The sequence below is a fragment of the Cucurbita pepo genome, chromosome 19 (genome assembly GCF_057944985.1).
Source record: "Cucurbita pepo subsp. pepo isolate OVF chromosome 19, ASM5794498v1, whole genome shotgun sequence".
Taxonomy (NCBI): Eukaryota; Viridiplantae; Streptophyta; class Magnoliopsida; order Cucurbitales; family Cucurbitaceae; genus Cucurbita; species Cucurbita pepo.
In genome coordinates, this window is record NC_141816.1 from 10,253,990 (window position 1) to 10,276,737 (window position 22,748).

Consider the following 22,748-nt stretch of genomic DNA (forward strand, 5'->3'; position numbering starts at 1 on the left):
TATATATATATATATATATATATATATATATGCACATAAAGGAAAGAAGGAAAAGAGAGAGTAGTAGCTGGAGGAGAAGAGAACGCATGAAACAAAGTGTCACAGGATTTCAAAAGTGGGTTTTGGAAAAAGATCCCAACTTTATGATTTAATAATTAAAGAAAATTGAAATTTGCATGTATAGGCATATTTATTTAGTGGGTTAAAATTATTAGAAGAGTGATAAGAAGGGTTTGTTGGAAAAGGAAGAATGGTTGGAAAGTGAGAAAAGTATGAAGAATATAATGATATCATGGGTGTTGGTGTCCTATGGAAAGGGTTTAGGGGATACCCACTTAACTCTTTTTTTTTTTTTTTTTTTTTTGTTTGTTTGTTTGAAAGGGGTTGAAGTGAAGAGCAGCAGGGGTTTGTTTTGTTTTTTGATTATGAACAATGTTAATTATGCTCTTGTCCTCTCTTCATTTAATTGTTGTAACTTTTTTGGTTTCAACCAAAAACCACTTACCCCATTCCCCATATTGCTCGCTCAGAAATCCAACACCTATTTTCAAATCTGTGTGGTCAAATCAGTGAAAAGGGAAATCAAAATAGAATATAGAGTAGAGATGAGTTAGAGACTGACACTATGTGTCCTAAACCAAAAATAGTTTTACAGACATAGATCTCTGCCCTGATTTTGGTCTTGTTTTTTTTTTTTTACACCAACAACCTCCTCATTTCTTACTCCGCTTTTGCTTCCCTAAACTTTAAGAATTATCTATGATATTGTCCACATGCGTTTTCATGGCTTTGCTTTATCTTTTTCAATAGGTCTTGTACCAGTAGAGATGTATTCCTTACTTATAAACTTATGATCAACCCTTCAATTAGTCAATGTGGGACTCCTTGATGTTTAATTATTTTCATACAATGTTTGGTTTGTGGTTGTGCGTTTTGTTTGATGTGTAAGTTTGCATAATCTTAGTTAGGGATTCGTTAATTTCTTCACTAATTTTGTATCCAATAGTCCATCCTTCGTCACAAACTAATTTATAAATTCAACAACTTGTTAGATTACCTTTGTTGAAGCTCATAGACTTGCCAATATGAGCATTGTTTTAGTGAAACATGCACATCCATGTCTTTCAATTCTAAAATCTTGCAAAGGATGAATAAAACTAAGAAATATGAAAATGACATCTTACCATATATATATATATATCCAATAAATTGAAGGAAGAAGGTAAGACAATGTTTAAAAACAAAGAGATATGAATATAAATGGGTAAAATTTGGTTAAGGTTGGTGACCCAATGTGAAGAAACAATTGAAATAGGTGTAATTGGGATAACAATACAATAATGGAATGCAAAGGGAAAGGAAAAGGATAATATAATAAGTTAAAGAGAAGGGGAAAAGTTTGAAATTATGGGAACAATAATGGGACTAGAAGAATAGATATGTATATGTATATTGATGGGCAATACCCAATAGACAAATGGCACATGGCAATGCCCAAAAAGTGAGTGAGTAGAAATCTTGACAAAGATGCACTGTCTTTGTTTCTTTGTTTATGATGAGAATTGGTAGCACAAGAAAACGAGGCAGGCAGCCACTGTCAAATCAACTGCGTCACCTTATTGGACTTCTTCTTTTCTCCTTTCCTTCCATTATCCCATCCTTTCTCCTTTATTATTAAATTAATTCATCCTTTCTTTTCTTAATAATAATCCATTTTGAAGATTCATTCATATATATATCATAATATGCCTATGCTGACTTGACTCCCCATTACATGACATTCAAATCCCCATTACATGACATTCAAATCCCCATTACATGACATTCAAAGTCAAAAAAGCTTTAATATTATAACACTACTGCTACATTGGGATCACAACTTTTCTTTTCTTTTTTTTTTTGAATTTTCATCTTCCTTCCTTCCTTCCTTCCTTCCTTCAAATGTTCATCTTTGTTGTGTTTGTTTGTGCTGTGGGATGCATGTTGCCTTTTGAATATTTGGTTCTTCACACTCTCCATATATGGCCCAGATCTGATATGCTTTTTCTGCAACTTTTTCTATTCATGTGACCAAGTGTTATGTAACTATCATTGTTGGACTAGGTTTTAAAACGTTTTTACTAGAGAGAAGAGGAATGTTTCGTTCTCATTTCCAACTAATGTGGGATCTCACAATCTATCCCTTTTAGGAGTCAGTGTCCTCACTGACACACTGTTTGATGCCTGACTCTGATACTATTTGTAACAACACAAGCCCACCACTAGGGATATTGTCTACTTTGGCTCGTTACGTATCGCTGTTAGCATTAGGGTTTTAAAATGCGTCTACTAGAGAGAAGTTTTCACACCATGTTTTGTTTGATTGATTGATATGCATGCATAGTTGGTAAACATGTTTCGATAAATTCAAAGACTAGGTAAACTCGAGCATCTAATTAAAACTCCAATTTCTAGATTAGAATTTGACCATTTCAAATCATTTACTCACGAAAACTATGAACATCTAGAAACACGTCGATTGATAAAAACAGTCAATAGGTCTTCAAAACACAGACAAAGGAAAAGCACATCTCATTCATTCGCCACACGTTTCCTAAAAGTAACTAAGAAAACACAAACACAAACACACACACACACATAGTATGTAAGAAAACACGATATTTGGTGGGCATCAACATGATCTCATGCTTAGCTAACAATGGAATCAGTCTTGCAAATTGACTCAAACAAAGGCTGTTGCTGAACAAAGGTAGAGTCAGCTAAGGGGGGTTTTTTTATTGATGTTTTAGATCCAGGTGTCCTTTGAGTTAAAAAAGGAGAAAGACCCATCAAATATATGTTTTAAAAAAACAAACTTTTTAAAAGGGATGGTGCAAAGGTCAAAAAATGTAAAAGTTAGCAGAGAGATGAAGACAAAATAAGAAATTTTGAGGATTTCAAAGTGTGAATTAGCTAGGGGTGTGGGTGGATCACAAGATGGAATATGTGTAGCTTATTTTACTTCAAAATTTGACCTACTTTTGGACTCCTAAGGCAACAAGACAAGACTTGAGCAACATTTTTGCATTATTATTATTATTATAATGTTGTTGTGATGGTCAATGAAAGATTGATAAGATTGGTTTCCAGCTTTCATTTCATAATCTTTTCTGACTCATATATGGCAGCAGCTTCCTGTGTTTGTTTATTTTAACATTGTTTGTTGTTTGTTGTTTGGTCGTAAAGATATGGGTGTGGTTACAAAGTATGGGGAATTGTTTTTGTTCTTTCTTTCTACCTTCCAACAGTTGTAAAACAGTATCACTACTACATTACTTTCAACTCATGATTTTATATGCTCATTACATCATTCCTATTAAATTATTTGTGTAATATCCGTATTCATATTCAAAATCAATGGTTATTTCCATAATACCATACAAATGTTGATAAGATACGAAAACAACAGGTAAAATTCATACAAAGTTGGATCTCTCATTAGCCGTTTTCGTTCATTTTCAGTTTCAACAAAGAAATTCTGATCGTGAGTAGGAATGGTTTGTGGAATACTAACACCATATGACCATGATCACATTGCACAGTTCAATCTGAACCTGGTGTCTCATCACTTTGACCCTTTGTTCCCTCTATCGTTCTTCGTGGCCTAAAAATCAATCGAATATCTATGATGAGAAAACATATGAAGCCCAATGTTGGGATTTCAGGCTTATGTGGAGGACCTTGACTATTATGATGTGCAATTTAATTTCTTTTGTTATTTTGGTTTTGATGGTATCTAAACAAGAAAACCGTTTCTAAAAGAAGAAAGACATGTTAGAACATCCTATTACTTTTAATTGTAGCATCTATCAACAAAAGGATCATCCTAAGATGATCATCACATGGCTATCGAAATACCTAGTATCACATGGCTATCGAAATACCTAGTATCACATGGCTATCGAAATACCCCTACTAGGGGAAGAGCTAAGCGGATCAAAAACATGACATTCAAGACCTTATTAATTTAGGGAAAATGGAGCCACCAAAGTCAAACCATCCCAATGTACCTCCTCCTGCCGAAATGGAGGGTTAAGTTGTTGGAGATTTAGAAAAGATTACACGGGTTGAAGCTCGACTAATAATCGAGAAAAAACATACCCTTTGGTTGCACGCTAGGTAGCAGCTAGGCTTGCTACCAGCTTCACAACTTAACATAAGTGTTCCCCCCTCGGTTAGGTTGGAGGGTAAAAGAAACAAGAGAGCATTTCCATCACAAAGGATTTAATCCAACTTGAGTTTCCCTATGACTACCTCCTTACAACTTACAACTTACAACACCCTATTTCCATTAACACCTTCAAAACAAGACCGCGGTGCACTGAATTGAGTCTTGTGGAAAAGAAGAAACCATAAGTTCAAGGAGTTCATGTCCTACTACATAACATGCTTATGCTTGCCAACTATATTTCACCGACCTTGATTGGAAATGCTATATCAATTTCATTCAAATTTACACGAGCCCATTAACAAAGTCAATATGGCAAAACTTTTAGAGGAAAAACATTGCTATATTGAATCAATGCACATAATTAAACAATCTAGAAGTCTTAAACATGACAATTCAATTATTTTCTAGACCTGTCCAAGTCCATCAAATCCAACGTGTGAACTAAAGTGGTGGCAGTTCACCCAATTCAAAGACAAACTACAGAGTCATATTCCTTGCACGTTCTACTTGCTCAGAATGTTTAATATGAAGTGCCAGCGAAGGAATTAAGCAAGAAAAACAGTTTTTTTTTTTTTTTTTTTTTTTTTTTTTTTTTTTTTTTTTATTTGTCACGCTAGTCATTTCCAGTTCAAACCAAAACATGCAGGAAATCTTAAAATTCTTGGAACACTGTCCAAAACTATCTACACGGTTAAATTAGATATGAGAAAACTACAATTTCTGGAACTAGCGAAAAAGGTAGAGGGGGGTTTTATAATGTCACCCTATGCCTACGATAGGCTGACAGTCCAATTCATCTTATCTTCGATAAGGCCCATTTGTAATCTGGTAAGCACAGAATAGAGTTGTTGTGAAACAACTCCAACACCATCTCCATAAGATGTCCTGCAAAACCCAGCCATCAAATCAATACAAGCAGAATACTTTCATGTCTACATATTTCATTGCCCTTACTCAAGCAACTGACGTAAAAACTAAAAAGAATGGAGATATATCTTAATTTAGTCAAACGATTTCCCATTTCCAAGTCCACTCGAGCGACTGGTAATTTATGGTTTGTGTTGAGGACACACTTAATCCCATGCTAAGCATGTTATAATCTCTTCTATACAAAAACAAATGAATACGGGAACATGTACTTTTAATCAGAAAGCCAGTTCAATTTCCCAACTACTCAATCCCATTATCTCGCTGTCTTGCAATGTGTCAAGATATTGTTTATGAAATACGTCAGTTCCAAAAGTTTACCTTTTTCCGAGATATGTGACGCTGCCCACAGGTGATACAACCACTGCTGTCCCCGTACAAAAGACCTCGTCAGCTTCAAGTAATTCATCCACTGCCACAAATCGTTCCTCAACCTGCACGCATTCAAATCAGTGGCCACTTCTCTCGTCTTTTGTTTTTCACAAATCATTATTTTACCTAGATAAAGAACTTATATTCCTGAAGGGAGTATTTAAACAGCCTAACTCAATCTCATTTTCATCAAAAAAATATTCGTTAACAAGGTTGGTTAAGTGTTTTGTAAAAGTTGTTTTCCTTCGGAAAAATATGAATACATTGATAATCTTACAATATCTTTAACGTTAAATACTCCCCGTTCATAGCTTTTTAAAAACTATTATCAAAAGAAGTTGTCAAACAACCCCATTTAACAAATAATAAAGGAAAACCTTTCCAAATGAATGTTATTACATTTGACCTTATGTAAAGCCAGTTATTTGAACCCACAATCGTTAATATCTTCACTGACAATAGTTTTAACATTAAATGGGTTCAAATAATTGGTCACTTCTGATTAAAAGTAAAATTAACAGCCCCATTTAATTATTCAACTACCTTGGGTCGGCAAGATTATGAGAAACAACAATTATAATTTATATGAAAATAAAATTAAGAACATAACAATGATATAAGTTATAATGGTGAAGAACCTCATATCCAAGGCTACGAGCAACGTCAATTATACTCTTTCTCGTAATTCCAGGTAATATTGTCCCTTTTATGGCAGGAGTAGAGATCACATTCCCCTAATCAGAGAAAAATTAAATGCCGGGAACAATTGCATCAGCCAATCAAAAAAAAAGAATGTTAGATACAATAACGTGAACACTACAATAGTCAATTTATATTGAAGCAAACAGACCATTGCATGCATCATGAAAACTATTGATCACGCGTATTATGCAAAAAAAAAAAAAAAAAAACAAAAAAAAAAACTATAAACGATTATCAGGTCGAGTAATTATCAAGGGTGGTAAGAAAAAATCATAAAGCTATTAGTCACGTTTATGAGGCAAATTCCTTAGTCCAGCAGGAAAATTTTGAAAATTTGATACCGTTGAAATTAATTAATCTAGAATCAAGGTTGGTAGATGAATATCAGGTTGCTGGTTAAGGATTCTATTCAGGTTGTACAAGTGATATGAAGTTTGGAATTAGATTTTAGTCCAATTTTCAGAATTCTCAGTTGATTGGTATTGCTTAGTATCTTCACTCATCAGGGAAGTCAGGAGTTTTGGTGCTCGCAATACATTTTTCTGTATTCGGAGATAAAATGAAGTCATTTTTGTAGGAGATATGACATTTAAACAGCTCTTCTGCATATGCCAATTACTTTTTGTTTTTCGAAATTCAGATCTCAACAAGGATAATTTCTTAGGGGTGTAGTTTGGTCACCCACAAGGGTAGGAAGAGACTCTGTGTTCTAGCTGGTCCAAATAAGAGTGGATGACTAGGTTTCTTTTAGAGATGATAAAAGAATTTTTATTGAAATTTGAAAATGTACTTTCTTCAAAGGAGCCTTACCAACTGGAGTTGTTTGATGTAATTCCCGGGGGAAAAGTGAACTCTAGTTGAAGATATGTTGAGATAGAGAGGAAACATTCAAAAGTTGTTCAGGGCAATGACAATTTTACAGTTATTCTGAGCAAGCTTCAAATTTCTTCTTCAGTATGGATCAGCTAAGAAAAAGAACTAGTAGAAGATTTTAGCAAGCTCTTTGTGGTCTCAAGATTTTGTGTACACAATTATTGGAACGAAATTAATATAACCATTAGAACATTATTTTGAAGCAAGCTTAATCAACAACCCCTTCTTGGCTGACAAGACATAGTTGAAGTTTACTAGTGAAGATTCTGGATTACTATTTGATGGCAAATGAAAAATAATTGGGAATTATCATTTAAACTGGGAAAATTGGTCCAAAGAAAAACATAATCTATCGGAAGTTACTGAAGGCTATGGTGGTTGGCTTTCTTTATCCAACTTACCTTTGATCTATTGGAAGCCACACTTTTGTTTGAAGAAATTGGAGAATAACCAAGGAGTTTGGTTAGTATCTCCTCAAAAACCCTTAAATCTTTTTTAATGTTCAGATGGCAAAAGAAAAAACTTAGTGATTTTCAATTGACACATTAAGATCAAGGATAAGAAGTTGGGAGATTTTTTTTCTACATTTGGGCATTGTTCATGGTGTCCTTTCCTTTGAAGACTATTTGAATTCCATTGATTTAACCAGAATTAATCAATCTATGGAAGATGGAGGGTTTTCTCAAATGACAGCATTTATGGATGAATCTATATTTCATCATGAAAAAGAAAACAATATTACTGATAATGATCTGAATAAACACCATATTCCTCAGTTTTATAAGGAATTAATTTATCCAGTTTTGTTGATACATCCGTGGGTCTCAAGATTTTTAGTGGTGCTTTAATCCCTATTCTTGATAATGATTCAAGTTTGGTTGTCTCCTAACAATCCGGTTGTAGCAAGGAAAACGCGCCTTTTCAAGGTCGTTTCTTCCTTTTTAATAACGAAGAAAGGACCCAAAAAATTTGTGCATTAAATTCAAACTCTGATTTTATCCTCCATCAACCCAAGTTTCAAGTTATTTAGACACTGAAATGTGTTCCTATTTTAAAAAATAATAATATTAAATAACTAAATAGAGTGCTTTGCGGAGTACCTTCACGACAAAAATATTGCAGGATGAAACCTCCTCGAGATATTTTTTGTGCACACAATCAAGGTACAAAACATCAGAATAGCCTTTCGCTTTTGCAGCAGATTGCGCCTTCAGGACCTATGAACAAAATTTTAACTGAGAATTTTAAGTTCAACAACATATGGACCTCTTAGTTGGGAATATATGTCTTAATTAGTTGAGTTATGCTGTATCTAGATAATGATACTGATTCTCCCACCAAACCATACATTTATGGTGAGAAAATCTTCATTTAATTCATTCAGCTCATCAGAACAAACAGCACAATAAAAAAGGAAAAACTTAGTTCATCCCTCAGTCACAAATCAAGACTTTTTGCCAAAAATTTATTCAATTAGGAAGTAAAACATGATCATGCTCCATTATACAATCAAAACCTTATGAATTGACCCTGGTTCAATTGTAAAATTTTAGCAAATAGTTAGTGTGAATGGTTATCAACTGTTTCATGACCCTGTGTCGAAAAAAGAACGTTTAACAATCAGAAAACTTGCTCACCGCAGCATAGTTGCCAATAGTTTTTACACCTCCAGTACCTCCAGGTGTAGCACGATGTAACTCATGCTCAATAACTAAATTTATGGGTGCAATGCCTTCCTGTGTTCAGAAATAAATCTTAAAATTTTGAGGAAGATAAAAAAAAAAAAAAAAAAAAAATGCAACACAATATAAAGAGAAATTGATTACTGTAGTAACAACACATATAAGTCTTTCTAGCATGGGAAAGGACCATGCATTTGGCAAATTTCTCAAACTTGCGCTTATAAATTTCAGCAATTAGGTGTTGAGCATTGATCCAGATCATAAAATTGCATTATGAACATTAACAATCGTGAATAAGAAAAATTAAATTATGAACAAATACAATAAAAAACATGTGAGAAAGACCAATAAACAGATTTAGTACTTACGAATATACTTTTTCGAACATTTATGAATGTAAATAACGACAAACCTTAAAATAGTTTCCAACAGGTGAAACATAAATTAAGAATGTGTACTCAGGAGAAGGGGCAAGACCAAGAACTGCTCCACTACCCATCAGCAAAGGCCTGATGTACAATGAACCCTTACCTGAAGGGGGCACCTGAGAAGCAAGGAAACTAATTATGAACTTAACCATCATAAGCTACATCCCAAACAAAATGAAAACAGAGCGTAAACAATAATATTCATTACCCAACGTTTGTTGGCCGCAACAGTTGCCTTCACAGCTTCCACAAACTGATCAACAGTTGGTGATGGCATGCACATCCTCTCTGCACCCGACCTCATCCTCAATGCATTTTCCTCTGGACGAAAGAGAAGAATAGAACCGTCTTCTTTTCTGTATGCTTTTAGACCCTCAAATAATCCCTATTTGAAGAGGATACTATTCGTCATGTAAAACAAAAAATCTTAAGATTATATAATGAAAATAATACATTAGCAGTTAAAAAAAAATGCCATCCTTAATGTGTGACAAAAAATCATAGAAGAATATAATGGCGAGGATCCTCATAGGAAATTAAATTAGTCATCAAATGCCAAAGATCTACACTATAAATACTAATCCTAAGTGGTGCAAATACCAAAACCTTCAGAGTTTACATTAAGTGGTGCTTTATACGCCCACATCTCAAATCTCCATTAAGACACAGTATTGAATCTACTTTCTCACTCCCTTTCTGAAGGTACTCTGACCTTTTCTAGCCACTAAATTAAGATACCATCAACGCTGTTTAAGTAGTCCACTAAAAAATACTTTACTCTTCTCATAACTTGCTGGAAAGCTGTCTTCTGCTAAAAACAGATTTCAGACATAACAAGGATCAAATCAACAAGAAATAAAATTGAATGAGTTCTGCAAACGAAATCAAATTTTACAAGAACTTTCAGGAAACATATCTAATGTTAAGATCAGAGATCAGCCAACACAAGGATGAAACCAATCTCCAATAAATAAATAAATAAATAAAAAGAGAGAGTGGAACAAACTGTACCAAATATGAAAATAGTCGGAAAGATGTGTGCCGGAAACATCAGATTTCAGTCATAACAAGGATAAAACCAATCTCAAATAAGAAAGAAAGAGATCAGAACTGCTTATCGATTAAAAATGATTAAGCAGTGAATCAAAACAAAATGAATGTTAAAGCAGTAAATCAAAACGAAATGTAGTTTTCTTAATTACCTACATGTGTTTAGTAAGATCAAACCATGTCACTTCATATATAGAGCATGAGATAAACTTCAAAAAGTAAGTAAAAAAAGATCATTAATCATATAATAATTGAATGATCTAACCTGCCCATAATTTAAGACTCCAGCAGAAGGACTCAGTTCAATGTTCCCAAAACGCTGCAATTCGCCATTGGAAAAGTCTCCACCATGAGAAGATTTCATGACATACATATAATCAGTAGGAACTATCGAAAAACCAAGATTGTCCCAATCTAAGTCGGGTACTTCCTTTTCCTCTTTGCTGCACAATTTCACAAATGCTTGTGGAGATCAGTCGAGTTTAAAAACATAGCACTCCGCACAGCGATTAGGTATATAGATACAGTCCTGATCACCATAATGTTCATAAGGTGCAGTGTCGTGAATATAATGTTGGACTACGGATGATACTCTCAGCGTGACAATATAAACTAAATACTCAACCGTTTTACTAGATTTAATATAATCTTATTTGAATAATGTCACGCCAAATAGTTTCCGAAAACTTTATCATTTAAATAACAAAAGATTCCGAACTGAAAAGAAATTCCTCATTTTCCAATCAAATTAAACTTCTCATCTTGTTTCTGATCACTATTCTTCCAATATAGGCATATCAACAGTAAAGATGAGTTGCAGAGAATGGTTGTACATTACACAACCAATTTCAAGCGCATGCAGAATAGCCTACACATAAAAGATAGAAAACAGAAATACAGAAAACCGTAAAGGTACCAAACAAGATTTTCACGACACCTGATGGGAGATACAGCTTGACGAGCATTGAAGGAAGGAAGACGAAGCTTCTTCTGGAACTGCAAGACGAAAACAATGCGAAAATGAAGAAAAATCACAGCAGCAATCTTAAAATAAAAAGAAAAGGGAGAGAGAGAGACCTTATGAAAGAATGGAGACGAATGCTTTCTGTGGAAGGAGGAGCGTGAAGATGTATAGGAATGGAGAAAAGGAGAAGCACGGCGAGAAGAAGGAAGAAGGTAATCTGGCTTCAGACCGGTTACGGCGGCGCTGCCCTCCATTGCTTTGTGTGAAGTGTAACCGAAAGTTCCGCGAATTGGATTGTGCACGTTGTCCCTCGCTCTCAGAACCCCGTTGATTCCCTCGCTCGCTCTCAGAACCCCGTTGATTCCCTCCCTCTAAATACTTTTCAGCGCCCAGTACCCAACTAAATTCCTGCCTTAATTTTTCCACGGACAAAAACAATTTGTTCAGAAAAATAAATACCAAAATTAATATTTCTTTTATTTTCCTCCCTTTGAAAAAAATAAATAAATTGAAATTATTTTAAAATTTAGGGAGATATATTTTTTTTATTTGATGTTAAAATATATAATAATTGTGGAGGTAACGGTTGAGAATTTTACTGCCTTTTAAAAAACATACAAAGCGTTAGATTAGGCCTTGAGAAAATGGTAATAAATTTGGTTTAAAAGAATTAAGAGCTTGAAAACGAAATATATATTATTTTATTGAATTGGGTTTATTTGATAATGTTTTTTTTTATAAGGATTTAATAGCCTTTTAATTATTTTTTTATTAATACAATTTGGTCGTTAGCCTCCCTTTTAAAAAAATGTTGATGTTAGATAAAGTCAATAGTCTATTGATAAAATTATGGTTATTTTTATTTTAAATTTTTTTTTTTGGGACCAAATCTCTCTTGTAATTGAATATATTTATGTATGATGTGAACGGAAAATATGAAATCCAACCTTATTTAATAAAAAGTCAAAAGATTCTCCAGATTTAAAATGATACAACTTACCAAAAAAAACTCATTCTTTTTGTCCTAATTTTGTTGGTTAGATTTTTAGTAATTATAGTAAGATGTTTTTGTCTCTTATATTTAATAAAAACTCCTAATTTAATTGAATAGATAAAGACGAAAAATTAAAAGAACTTACAAAAATAATAATGTTTTTTTTTTCGATAAACATTGACGTAAGGATCATATTACCAAAATGAAAAATAATTTAATTATAGAAAATAACAAAAAAGGAGTAGGTAGAAGGGGGAAAATATTTTCCAAAAATAGATTAAATATAAAAAAAAAGCCGTATTATAATCGAAAAGAAATTTAAAAATACATTTTTCAAAACTAAACGTTCTTCAAAAGAAAAACAATATTCGAACTAAAACGCACAATGTTGAATTAAAAGCCTTAAATACTTGTATTTAAGACATTTAAAGCATATTAGAACCCTTAAATACTTGTATTTAAGACATTTAAAGCATTTTACTTTAAATTTTATGTAAAGAGCTGTTTGATGGTTGAGAATTATTGATAGTGAGTCCCCCATTGGTTAATTCAGGGAAAGATTATAAGTAAATAATATTATCTCCATTGACACGAGACCTTTTTTTAGGAGCCCAAAACAAAGTCACGAGAGCTCATATTCAAAGTGGACAATATCATACTATTGTGGAAAGTCACGTTCATCTAACTATTAACTATTATCACCCTGACTTAAACTCATTTGCTTTTGGCCCACAATCATTTTAATGGTTCTTAACCACGATTAAGCCACAAACATATAAAAAATAGGCTTAAAGAAAAGAAAACACCGTCGTGTAACACTTTGATACTAGATGATACTAGTAGAAGAAATAAAACCATTTTCTAGAAGAATAATGGTTTACAAACTCATTGCTTCAACAAACACACCGTCAACAAAACAAATCATATACACGACCTGACCCGACCAAACCCTCACCATTTCAAGGCAATCTACCACTAAACACGAAATGTTAATAAAACCCCTTCCTACTATAAAGCTATCTATTAACATCTTGATTCCGAGCAATTCGTCACGTTGAGAATAAGTATGCTAGAAAATAATGCCCCTCTATACCTTAGAAGGGTGAGAAACCACAAAAAACTTCCACAAGCGTGAACAGATATATTCTGAGATCATCGCTTTGCACATTCCTTTATCGACATGTCAAGGCTTTTTTTTCCCTCTCCTTTGGGATATAACACGATCTCTCTGCAGTTCTATTGCTTTAGCGGAGGTGTATTTCCTAAATAGAAGAAAAGAACGTATTATGGCAAAACTAGTGGTTGTTATACGACGGCTGATTAACAGAAAGCTGAAGATATGCAAAGAAAACTTGAAATATTAAACAGTATGATAATGTTGTGATATGCATACTGACTAAAAGTATTAAACAGGGAGAGCTCATATTGCATACTGGATGATGGCACTCCCATTCTCTGCCCAATCATTTTCACCTTTTCTACAAACTTCTTTCTGATCACTTCAGTCTATAACGCTTTGATACCATGATCTGTTGTCAATGAGAACTTAAAGCCAAATTCTTGGGGTTTTCAGGAGCTACATTTTTCCAATTACAATGTTTTGTACTCAATGAGAACTTGATCAAGCCTTCCCTCAATAAAAGCACCTTGAGCCTCAGAAATCATCGAGAGGAGGACCTTTTGGAGGGTATGGCTTAAAAGGAAAACAAAACACTTTTCAGGACACTTCCTCTCCAATGGACGACCTTTGGCGTTTGGATAGATATTTTATTCCTAGTTGTGCAATTTGCCTAAAGTTTTATGTAGTTATGAGTTATTTTGATGTATCCCAATTGGGACCTCTTGCTGCAAGTCCCCATGTTCCTTCTTTCCACAACTTTCTTCTCTTTAATGAGTATTGTTTCCGATCTAAAAAATCTTCAATAAATGATAAACTGCTTAAACTTAGGATTAGGTGGTCAAAAGAGAAGAATACCACACTAAATCTTTATAATTTGAATTCAGAATGTGGGGTTGAGAGGCTTACAACATCAAATAGGCACAATAAAAAGATCTAAATCTCATTGATTCTCACTCCTTGGTTTCTTATACTGATATTTAAATCAAGGTTGCATATTAGCCTTAGCTCAACCGTTGAAGAGGGAGTTGGGAAATCTAAAATGCTTGCTTTGAGTCTAGGAAAGATCAATAGGAAAACTAATCGGTTAGACGACATATAATCAACTAGGTGAGATCAAACTTCTAGAATCTCTATGGTTATATTTACACGCTGTCTTCAGTCTTAGTTTTTAATTTAAAATCACAACTCAAATTCTGTCATTAAGACAGAGATGGCTAAACATTTTAATATTTAGGAAGAATTGGAAAGCAATATTAGGAAATGACTTTGTCAGCAATCTTAAGTAGCAGTAAGATCTATCAGGTACGAAGTCTAAAAAAACCACCCAGAAATAACATGAGATAAGTGGTAGATAAGAAGGCATACAGAAGAAAGTAATGTCGGAAGGCAAAAATTGAAACTTGAAAGCAAAAAAAAAAAAAAAAAAAAACATATACCTGACACAGCAAACAGCAGCTTGTTCAACATTTCCTAAGCGTATAGCTGAAACATTCCATGGACCTCAGTACTGCAGGGTAATACACTTCATAAATTTGGACTGCTCAAGTTGCCTGGTAATAAATAATTTCATCGTACAAACCATACCTTTTCTGAGATAGTTTGCTGATGGTTTGATGCATCTTGGTCAATGGGTATGTCAGAGTTCTTCGGTTTATAAGCCATAACTTCAATGATGTTAATGTCTGTATTTACGATAACAACTTCAGCCTCCTTGACACTTTCTTGGTTTTCAGTGGATGACCCAAATGCCTTAGGATTCTCAAGCACGTTCATTTGGGATGATGCTCCTTCACTGAAATCAAGTCATTCACTTTAAAATCATCTTATAAACTTCGTTAAATACAAAAACCATTAGATAAACTAGAGGTGCTCAGACATTGTTGGGAGAACAACTAATGACTGAAGGAAATTAATTTTGACCAGGAAAAAAAAAAGAACATACGGGCAACTAGGATCCTCTTCTGCAGGGTTCACAGAAATTTCTTGTTGTCTCCGTTTCTTATTGTTATGTTCTACCTCCATGTGTCCTAGGGAACCAGGATGTGTAATGTTGGTAGCCCTCCTTTTCCTTCCAGCCAAAATCCTACGATCAGACACTGTAACATCATTTACAATCTCAGATTCAAGAACAGGTACTCCTTTCATGTCCTTGCCTACTGGGGGTACTTCAACTATTACTTTCGGTTCTCCAATAGCATATTTCAGATCCGGTCTTTCAGAATAACTCATTTGGGACTTACCATTACCCCCATCCATTTCAAACTCCCGAGACTGTAAGAGTTGTCCAGGAATTGAGCTTGATTTGTCAGCCTGACTGATCAGATTTTTATCACGATACCTTGTAGATGGCCTCTCTCTCTCAGCAGACTGCTTGAATATCAATTCAGAGCAACGTTTGATCCATGAGAAAGGAGTGGAAGTAGGATGCGAATCACCATCTAATTTGGGCATAGATGGGGTCCCAAAGCCATTAGTAATCTTTTGAGTATCTGTTTGGTGCTGTGAATTCAAATCAGCATCTCTAACAAGTGCACGCTGCTTCAGAAGTCTTCTTGGAGAACCAATAGGCTGAGCAGGTGTCAAATCAGATTGGCTCATCTCAGCCGCAGCCATATTATCCAAAGCAACTTTCAGATCCTCAAATTTCTTAAGACGTTCAATCTCAGAAAGAATTTCCTCCCTGTCAGCATGCAACAACTCCCTCTGTTTTTCTAATTTCTCCCTTTGAACCTTAAGTTCCTCGATGGAAGTATTTAGTTCAGCCCATTCTCTGTTTCTTCTTTCACGATCTAAATTAATCTCCATTCTCTCAGTTTCAAGTTTTTTTATTTCTAATGCAGCCTCTTCCAAATCCTTAGCTGCTTTGTCCTTAAGGAAGCTAATTTTCTCCAGTTCACTTTTCTTTTCTTGCTCAAAGTTTTTCAGTTTTTCCCTCAAATGGCTTTCCAATTCTTCACGCTTCTGCTCAAGACAATTCTCAAGCTCCTTCTTCTGTGCCTCAACGTCCATTAGCAGATCCTTACGTTCTTGCTGCATTTTGTTCAACCACTCAGAACGTTCACATGTCATCTTATCCAAGAATTCCTCTCGCTCACGAGAAAGTGTCTCCATATCATTATTGAATTGATCTCGCATTACATCCCTCTCCAATCTAAGGCTATCACGTTCATCTTTGATAAATTTGGAAACAGCTAACCGCTCTGCAGCTAGAATTTCAGCTTCCTTCCGCAGCTCCTCTCTTTTTTCATCAATCATTTCCCACTCGGCTTCAAATTTGGCCTTCTCAAGCATCAATTTATCTGCCTCATCCATCAGTTCCAGTTTCTGAACTCGAACTGAATCAAGCTCTTCTTTAAGCTTCATCTCTAGCAGGGATAATTCATTTGTTTCACTCCTAATGGCTTCAAGCTTGTCCTTTGCACAGTCGACTTGTTTACTTCTGTCTTCTAGATAATCAAGGGATTGCTGAAGCTCTAGCTTCATTTTAGAGCACTCATCTTTCTCTTTGTGCAGGAGTGCTTTACTAAGTTCAAGCTCCTGCTCAGCAGCTCTTAAGTTTTTCTCTTTCTCATCAAGAAACTTGGATAATTCTTCTACCTCCTTCTCCTTTGTTGCCAATGACCTAGATTGAGCCTCCAAGTCAAGTTCCGCTTCCAAAAGTTGTTCCTCCCGTTGTTTAAGGTCCATCTCTCTCAACTCCCAGGCACGTCTCCTGCCTTCAATTTCATCTTCAACTGCTTTCTGCTTTACTTGCAGCTCCGCATCAAAGTCAGATATCTTCGTTCTCAAAGTACTTTCATGGTTTGCAACAACTTTCTGAATTTCATTCTGCAAAGCTCACCCAAAGAGAATGAAAATGTAATCAGCGCCTCAAAAAGTAGGCCAGTTCATTTAATATGAAGCCGGGTTCATTCCAGGAGGGAAAATAATACTACAATCTTTAAGGTGTCAGTAAAATTAATAATATGAATCACAATGTTGCACAAGTATTGCAAAAGAATAGGGTAAAGAAACTTACAGATTCTTTTGTCGCAATTTTTTCCTGTAAAACAAGTAGCTCTTGCTCTCTCTTGTTCAGCAAAATTTCCATTCTACTGACAGCCTGAAAATCCAGAATAGATTTTCAGGACAAAGCACAAATTATTCACAGAATATTATCCAAACCAAAATAAGAAGGGAAATTAAAACCTCCTCTCTCTTTGATAAAGCCGCTTCAGTGAGTTGCAACTTGGACTTCTCATTATTTATTGATCTGCGCTCATCCTCAATATTAGCTCTTGAGTCCTCTAACTCCTTTTCCAATCGACTTAGCTCTTGAGTCTTACTTAACACATATTCCTCCCGCTGATTAAGCAAAGCTTGTCCATCAAGCAATCTCTCATGTTCCTGTTGTAATGCTTTCTGTCTTTCACTTAAAGATTGCCTCTCAAGCACAATTTCTTCCCCTTTCTTATCACAGCTACAAAACGTATATATATATATATATAACAATAAATAAAAAATCTGTATTCCACGGATTTACAAATCAACGAACAAAAGAAGTGTTGGAAAAATTATAGCAACTGTCCATCCACCGCAGATTAAGCAAAGAAAAATATGTCACAATGCATAGTGCATATTGGTTGTGTGTGCTGCTCTGACTTATCAATGGACGTCTGATTTGTCCATTACATGAGAAATTAATCCTGTGAACCTCATAGATGATAATAAAGATATGATATCATAACTTCATAATCAGATTTAAGGTGAGCTAGTCAATCAGTGTAATTAAGGTCAACTGAAATAGTGAAGTTCTTTGAATCAATGTAATTAAGGTCATGGCTTGAAGTTACCAAATCTTCAATGAAACAGAATGCAGTTTGGATGAAGCCTTTGAGATGGCTAAGTTTTATTGCTCTTTATGGTGTTCCCTAATTTTCTTTTTGAATTTGTACTCCGGTGTTACCAATTCTAACTTGGTGGGGATAGGGGATTGTTTCTTTATGTGAGTGGAGAAGAATAGAAGTGAACAGGGTATAGATGTCATCATATTCCTTCTCTTTCTCTTTCGGTTCTCTCCTTCTTTTGTGTACCTTTTCCCTATATCTATAGAAAGTATTTGTAATAGGTAAAGTTCACATTTTAAAATAAAGGTTTCACATATGAAAACAAAGATGACAAAAAATCATCACCATCGTTCTTGTCTCAAAGAAATTATCACCATCTACTGTGAAACAGCAAAGGACCAAAGGTTCAACGTTGATAAATGGCAGTCATACAGAACCAAATCAATGTAAGAAAATGAAAAGGAGCATGCATGTCAACTATGCTAATAAAATAAAGTAAAAAGAGCAGAATGCATACTCAGACTTGAAACATGTCATACGCCTCCTTAGATCATCTTCCCGTGCCTCAACTTCCTGGAGCTTTCTTTCTGCAGCACGATTACACCGGTCAGCTTCAGCTTGTAAAGATTCTGCCGCATGTAGCTTGGCTTCAGCCATACTAAATTTCTTCTGAGCATCCTCCAATGTAATGCGAGCTTCAGTTAATCTACTCTCAGCCGCAACCTTGGTTTCAGCAGATTCTAGACGCATTTCGTGCAAAGCCTTCTCAAGCTATATTACCAAAGTAGAAAATTACAAGCACATAAATACAATGCATGGTCAAGAAAAGTCATTTACATATAAAATCTTACACTTGCAATACACTCTTCCTTGATCCCAATAGCCTTCTTAAAACTGTCCTCCCGTTTCTTGGCTTCAGTTAAAGCCGATAAGTGGGCAGCTTGGTCACGCCTGTACAGCAATTCAGCTGTCTCAGCTTTACTTTTAATTTGCTCATAATCTGAAGCCAATTCCTTCCTTTCTAATATGAGAAGGCCCATATGGTGTTGATGGTCAAAGATCTGACAAGAATACATAAATTAGTTTAGTAGGCAAAAAAAGGAGAATTTATAGGTGCAATACAAAAACCAGAGCTCTTTCAATTGAAAAAATACAAGCCTGCCAGAATAAAGACCAATTCAAAACTTCATAATGTTTAGTCCTAACGAGAAATTTATATAAAAAGGGTAAGGAGTTGGAATAATTCAGGACAAATAACTTTATGGGAACAGTTATAGCATTATACACATTAGTCCTACTCCACAGAAATGTTATTCATTGTTTTCAGAAAGCCCGCTGACAGAAAAGAAGACACAAGTCCAGGTACAACAAAGTGGAACTTCAAGGAACTAAAAATTTTGATCCAAACTATTTCCAACCTAGGATGGCAAACACATCCCAGTGAAGCAAATTAGAGAACCCTATCCTAGTAGATTAAATCATGAAAATAAAGAAAAAGGTCAAAAGAAAATCAATAGAACGAAAGAAATGAACCCATCTATCTGCAATGAGATAATACTTCATGCTTAATAAATATAACAAAGTTGATCCTATGCCATTGATGAGAAGTAAGTCAATCAAAGTTAAGCACCAATCAAACAATCTTGAACTTCATACCAAAACTTAAAGAACGCCTCACTGAATTTTTACATCAAATTCATAATTTAGAGCTCCAAAATTTCAATGCAGGCACATCGCAACGTGACATTATCAAATTTGATAGCTAGACTGTTTAAAATGAATCCAAGATACAATAACAAAACAGGAGTTGCAAAATTGGTACTAGTTCACCAAAACTTTCGGTATTTTCCTTGTTTCACTTTTGCTTCTAAATATTAATAAGAAAATGGATCAATTATTTCAATGCGGTTACAACTGCCGTTATGCATTCAAGTGCAGTACACAATTACAAAGAGCCAATTATTAATACAATCAAGTATCTTACCAAATAGAACTAAAAAACTGGCATCCTTTTTATTACCCTCCCAAATAATAAACAAATTTGATCAAATTCATCTCGTATTCTTAAGCTAATCTCAAGTTGTAACAGTGATCTTCCGTCCACCCCTACGCTTACGAATTTACCAGAGGTTTTTGGATATATCGATTGCATTGCAAAAACTTTTTGTAATTCAAACATAAAAGTTTTACTATGAGAAAGAAACCAAATTCTGAACAAACACTTATATTTCAGATATCCCGCATCCAACCAAAGAGGAACACCCAAGAGAATGGGAGTAAGTAAAGGAAATGTAAATCTCGAGAAAGGAGAAATCCTTAAGTAAAGAAGACAAACCTCAGCTTCGAGCTTAGCGATATATGCAATAAGCGCAGCTTTATCCCTGCGTTTAATTGATTCCTCGTCGAACCCAGCTTCTTTGAGACGCCTCCAGATAACTTCGTCAGCAAGTGGGGTTTGCAAAACCCTAGACCCAGGCGTCAATGACAAACTCTTGCCGGAACTCAAAGCATATCCAGCCCGTCCTGACTGCGGACTCGCCATCCGGAGTCTGAATTGCAGGAGAGACAAATCCAAAACACTCAAAACCACCTGAATTCAACGCTCAGCCACGATCGATCTTGAAAGACGAAACTTACTTTCGCTCTCTATTCTCACTCCCTCTCCGAAAAGGGTGGCGGGATCAAGTTCTTCCCACTTGGCTTACTTTCTCCCCGCTCTGAATCGCTTTAACCTTTTACTCTCTCAGTTTTCGTTGGCTCAGAGCAAAATCCACAAAGCACAGTCAAAAGAAAGTCAGCGAACAAATAAGAAAGAGATGAACCCTACGACGCCGTTTCATCGCTAATCAGTTGAACTATTTTAGGCTTCACATTCGCGTTTGATTTTCAGATTTAACGGCTTGATTAGAATTTAAATAAGGTAAATTAAGCCAAGTGCGACTGTCTACATTCCATTCCACGTCATGTCGTTTTAGTACTTCAAACTCTTAATTTGGGCCGCTTTGTATGGACAGTTTCGGCCCAATCTCACAACTAACGAGAAGCCCAATACCAAGCCCATCTATACAAATCACTGTTCATCCACATTTAACAACCTTCCAATTTTCTAGCATTACTATAGGAGGAATATTAGGAAATTTGTTATCTTTTTTTTTTTTTTTTTCAAAATTATGCGGAATAAATTGTCAAATTAAGATATATTTAAAAAAATATATTAAATATAAATATGAACATTGGATAATTCGCCCAGGCCCAAATTAAGCCCAATCCATCCGAACACATTCCATTTACCATATTAGCCTTCTCTACCTTACGGTGTTCCACTGTTGACCGTTTCCGTACAACTCAGTGGGGGCAGCCCGTAGTGGGCAGGGCAGCCACTCCATTTTCCGTTTGAAAAACTAATAAATTTCTTTTTTTGAATAAAGAAATAGAATATTTTGCATTTAAAATTAAATAATTGGCCGGAGACGGGATGATTTATTGACTTTTTTATTATTATTATATTATTTTTTTATTTTTTTACACAGGATAAGATTCTTACAGGCATTCCCAGTTGACATGAAAGAGAATAATACTGCATTCGGCTGTCTTTATTTAATTATTCTGTTTTAAGCAGTCATGTCAACCATTAATTGAAATAAATATATACATGCACCCAGTGATATTAAATAATCTGTACATATTAAAAACAAAATTAAAAGTTTTTAAGATTTAAGAAGGTATTAAATATTTTTTTTAAATGGAGACAACTTCTAGATCTTTATAAGTTTAAAAATTAAATTATAATATCGTCATAAATTATTATGGGTGCTGTAAAGGCCAATAATTTAAATCGAAACCAATCTTTGTCAAAAGAAAAAATATATATATATGGGAACCAATGATATGGGGAAAATATGCTGCGGTGGCCATATGGGACTTCTTTCCACGTGTTCCGAACCCTTTTTCAATTGGTAACGTGGCTCCACGTCATGTCAACCCATTTTGATTTCTCCCAACCCTAATACTCATAGTTTATAATTAGGATTCTCTTTTTAAAAATAGAACTAGAATTGATATCAGATTGGAATCTATTATCATTTATCCAAATAAAGAATAATAATCAATTTAAGATTGATTTACAATTAAGTCAACCAGAAATATTATTATAATAATATCAATAAAGAATAATCAACTTTTTTTTTTTTCTTTTCAAGCAAAAAAGAAAAGGAACATTGCCTTTTAAGTGTAACACAGTAATTCAGATTGTAAAGTAACTATCCATTATTCTTATCTTTCTAGTGTTTTCCTACATTATCGTATACAGCAGATTTTAATTATTGATTTGAATAAGACGTCAATTTTAAATAATAAATTAATTACGGGAAAGAAAATAAGTATTTCTTTGTATTATTATTATTATTTTGATATTTTATATACGAATTAAAAGATCTACGTAAGCTCTCAAGATTATTTAAATTTAAGGAAATATCAAACATCGACCTTTGTGAATTGAATATAACGGTTAAAACGGAATATTCAACCCAATAATGAAGCGTTAACTGGAATATATTGTTTTTCTTATTTATTTATTTTAATTTTAAAATCTCCAAGATCC

General features: G+C 34.5%; 2 protein-coding genes across 2 annotated transcripts; both read right to left on the bottom strand.

Moving 5' to 3' along the window:
• Positions 1-4,830: 4,830 nt before the first annotated feature.
• Positions 4,831-11,630, bottom strand: LOC111781170 (branched-chain amino acid aminotransferase 2, chloroplastic). Its single transcript, XM_023661624.2, has 10 exons — positions 11,322-11,630; positions 11,182-11,240; positions 10,510-10,687; positions 9,403-9,579; positions 9,179-9,310; positions 8,722-8,820; positions 8,185-8,301; positions 6,148-6,243; positions 5,459-5,571; positions 4,831-5,095 (listed from the first exon to the last, which is right to left on the bottom strand). Exons 1-10 carry the CDS (start codon positions 11,460-11,462, stop codon positions 4,981-4,983), a joined length of 1,227 nt encoding a protein of 408 aa, XP_023517392.1. The 5' UTR covers positions 11,463-11,630; the 3' UTR covers positions 4,831-4,980.
• A 1,385-nt stretch (positions 11,631-13,015) lies between these two features.
• Positions 13,016-20,937, bottom strand: LOC111781169 (protein CROWDED NUCLEI 4). The gene is made up of 9 exons (XM_023661623.2): positions 20,484-20,937; positions 19,000-19,209; positions 18,666-18,919; positions 17,511-17,781; positions 17,341-17,424; positions 15,265-17,150; positions 14,907-15,114; positions 14,759-14,829; positions 13,016-13,464 (listed from the first exon to the last, which is right to left on the bottom strand). Exons 1-8 carry the CDS (start codon positions 20,688-20,690, stop codon positions 14,824-14,826), a joined length of 3,126 nt encoding a protein of 1,041 aa, XP_023517391.2. The 5' UTR covers positions 20,691-20,937; the 3' UTR covers positions 13,016-13,464; positions 14,759-14,823.
• Between the last annotated feature and the right edge of the window lie 1,811 nt (positions 20,938-22,748).

What these genes read in the sequence shown, in the direction of transcription:
- LOC111781170 (XM_023661624.2), bottom strand. Translation starts at nt 11,462, where the DNA reads ATGGAGGGCAGCGCCGCCGTAACCGGTCTGAAGCCAGATTACCTTCTT. An exon ending in CGTCTCCATTCTTTCATAAG is followed by an intron (nt 11,241 to 11,321) that starts GTCTCTCTCTCT and finishes TTCGTCTTGCAG; the next exon opens with TTCCAGAAGAAGCTTCGTCT. An exon ending in CTCGTAGCCTTGGATATGAG is followed by an intron (nt 5,572 to 6,147) that starts GTTCTTCACCAT and finishes GAATGCGTGCAG; the next exon opens with GTTGAGGAACGATTTGTGGC.
- LOC111781169 (XM_023661623.2), bottom strand. Translation starts at nt 20,690, where the DNA reads ATGGCGAGTCCGCAGTCAGGACGGGCTGGATATGCTTTGAGTTCCGGC. An exon ending in TCGCTAAGCTCGAAGCTGAG is followed by an intron (nt 19,210 to 20,483) that starts GTTTGTCTTCTT and finishes TATTCTTGTCAG; the next exon opens with ATCTTTGACCATCAACACCA. An exon ending in AGGAAGAGTGTATTGCAAGT is followed by an intron (nt 18,920 to 18,999) that starts GTAAGATTTTAT and finishes TTGGTAATATAG; the next exon opens with CTTGAGAAGGCTTTGCACGA.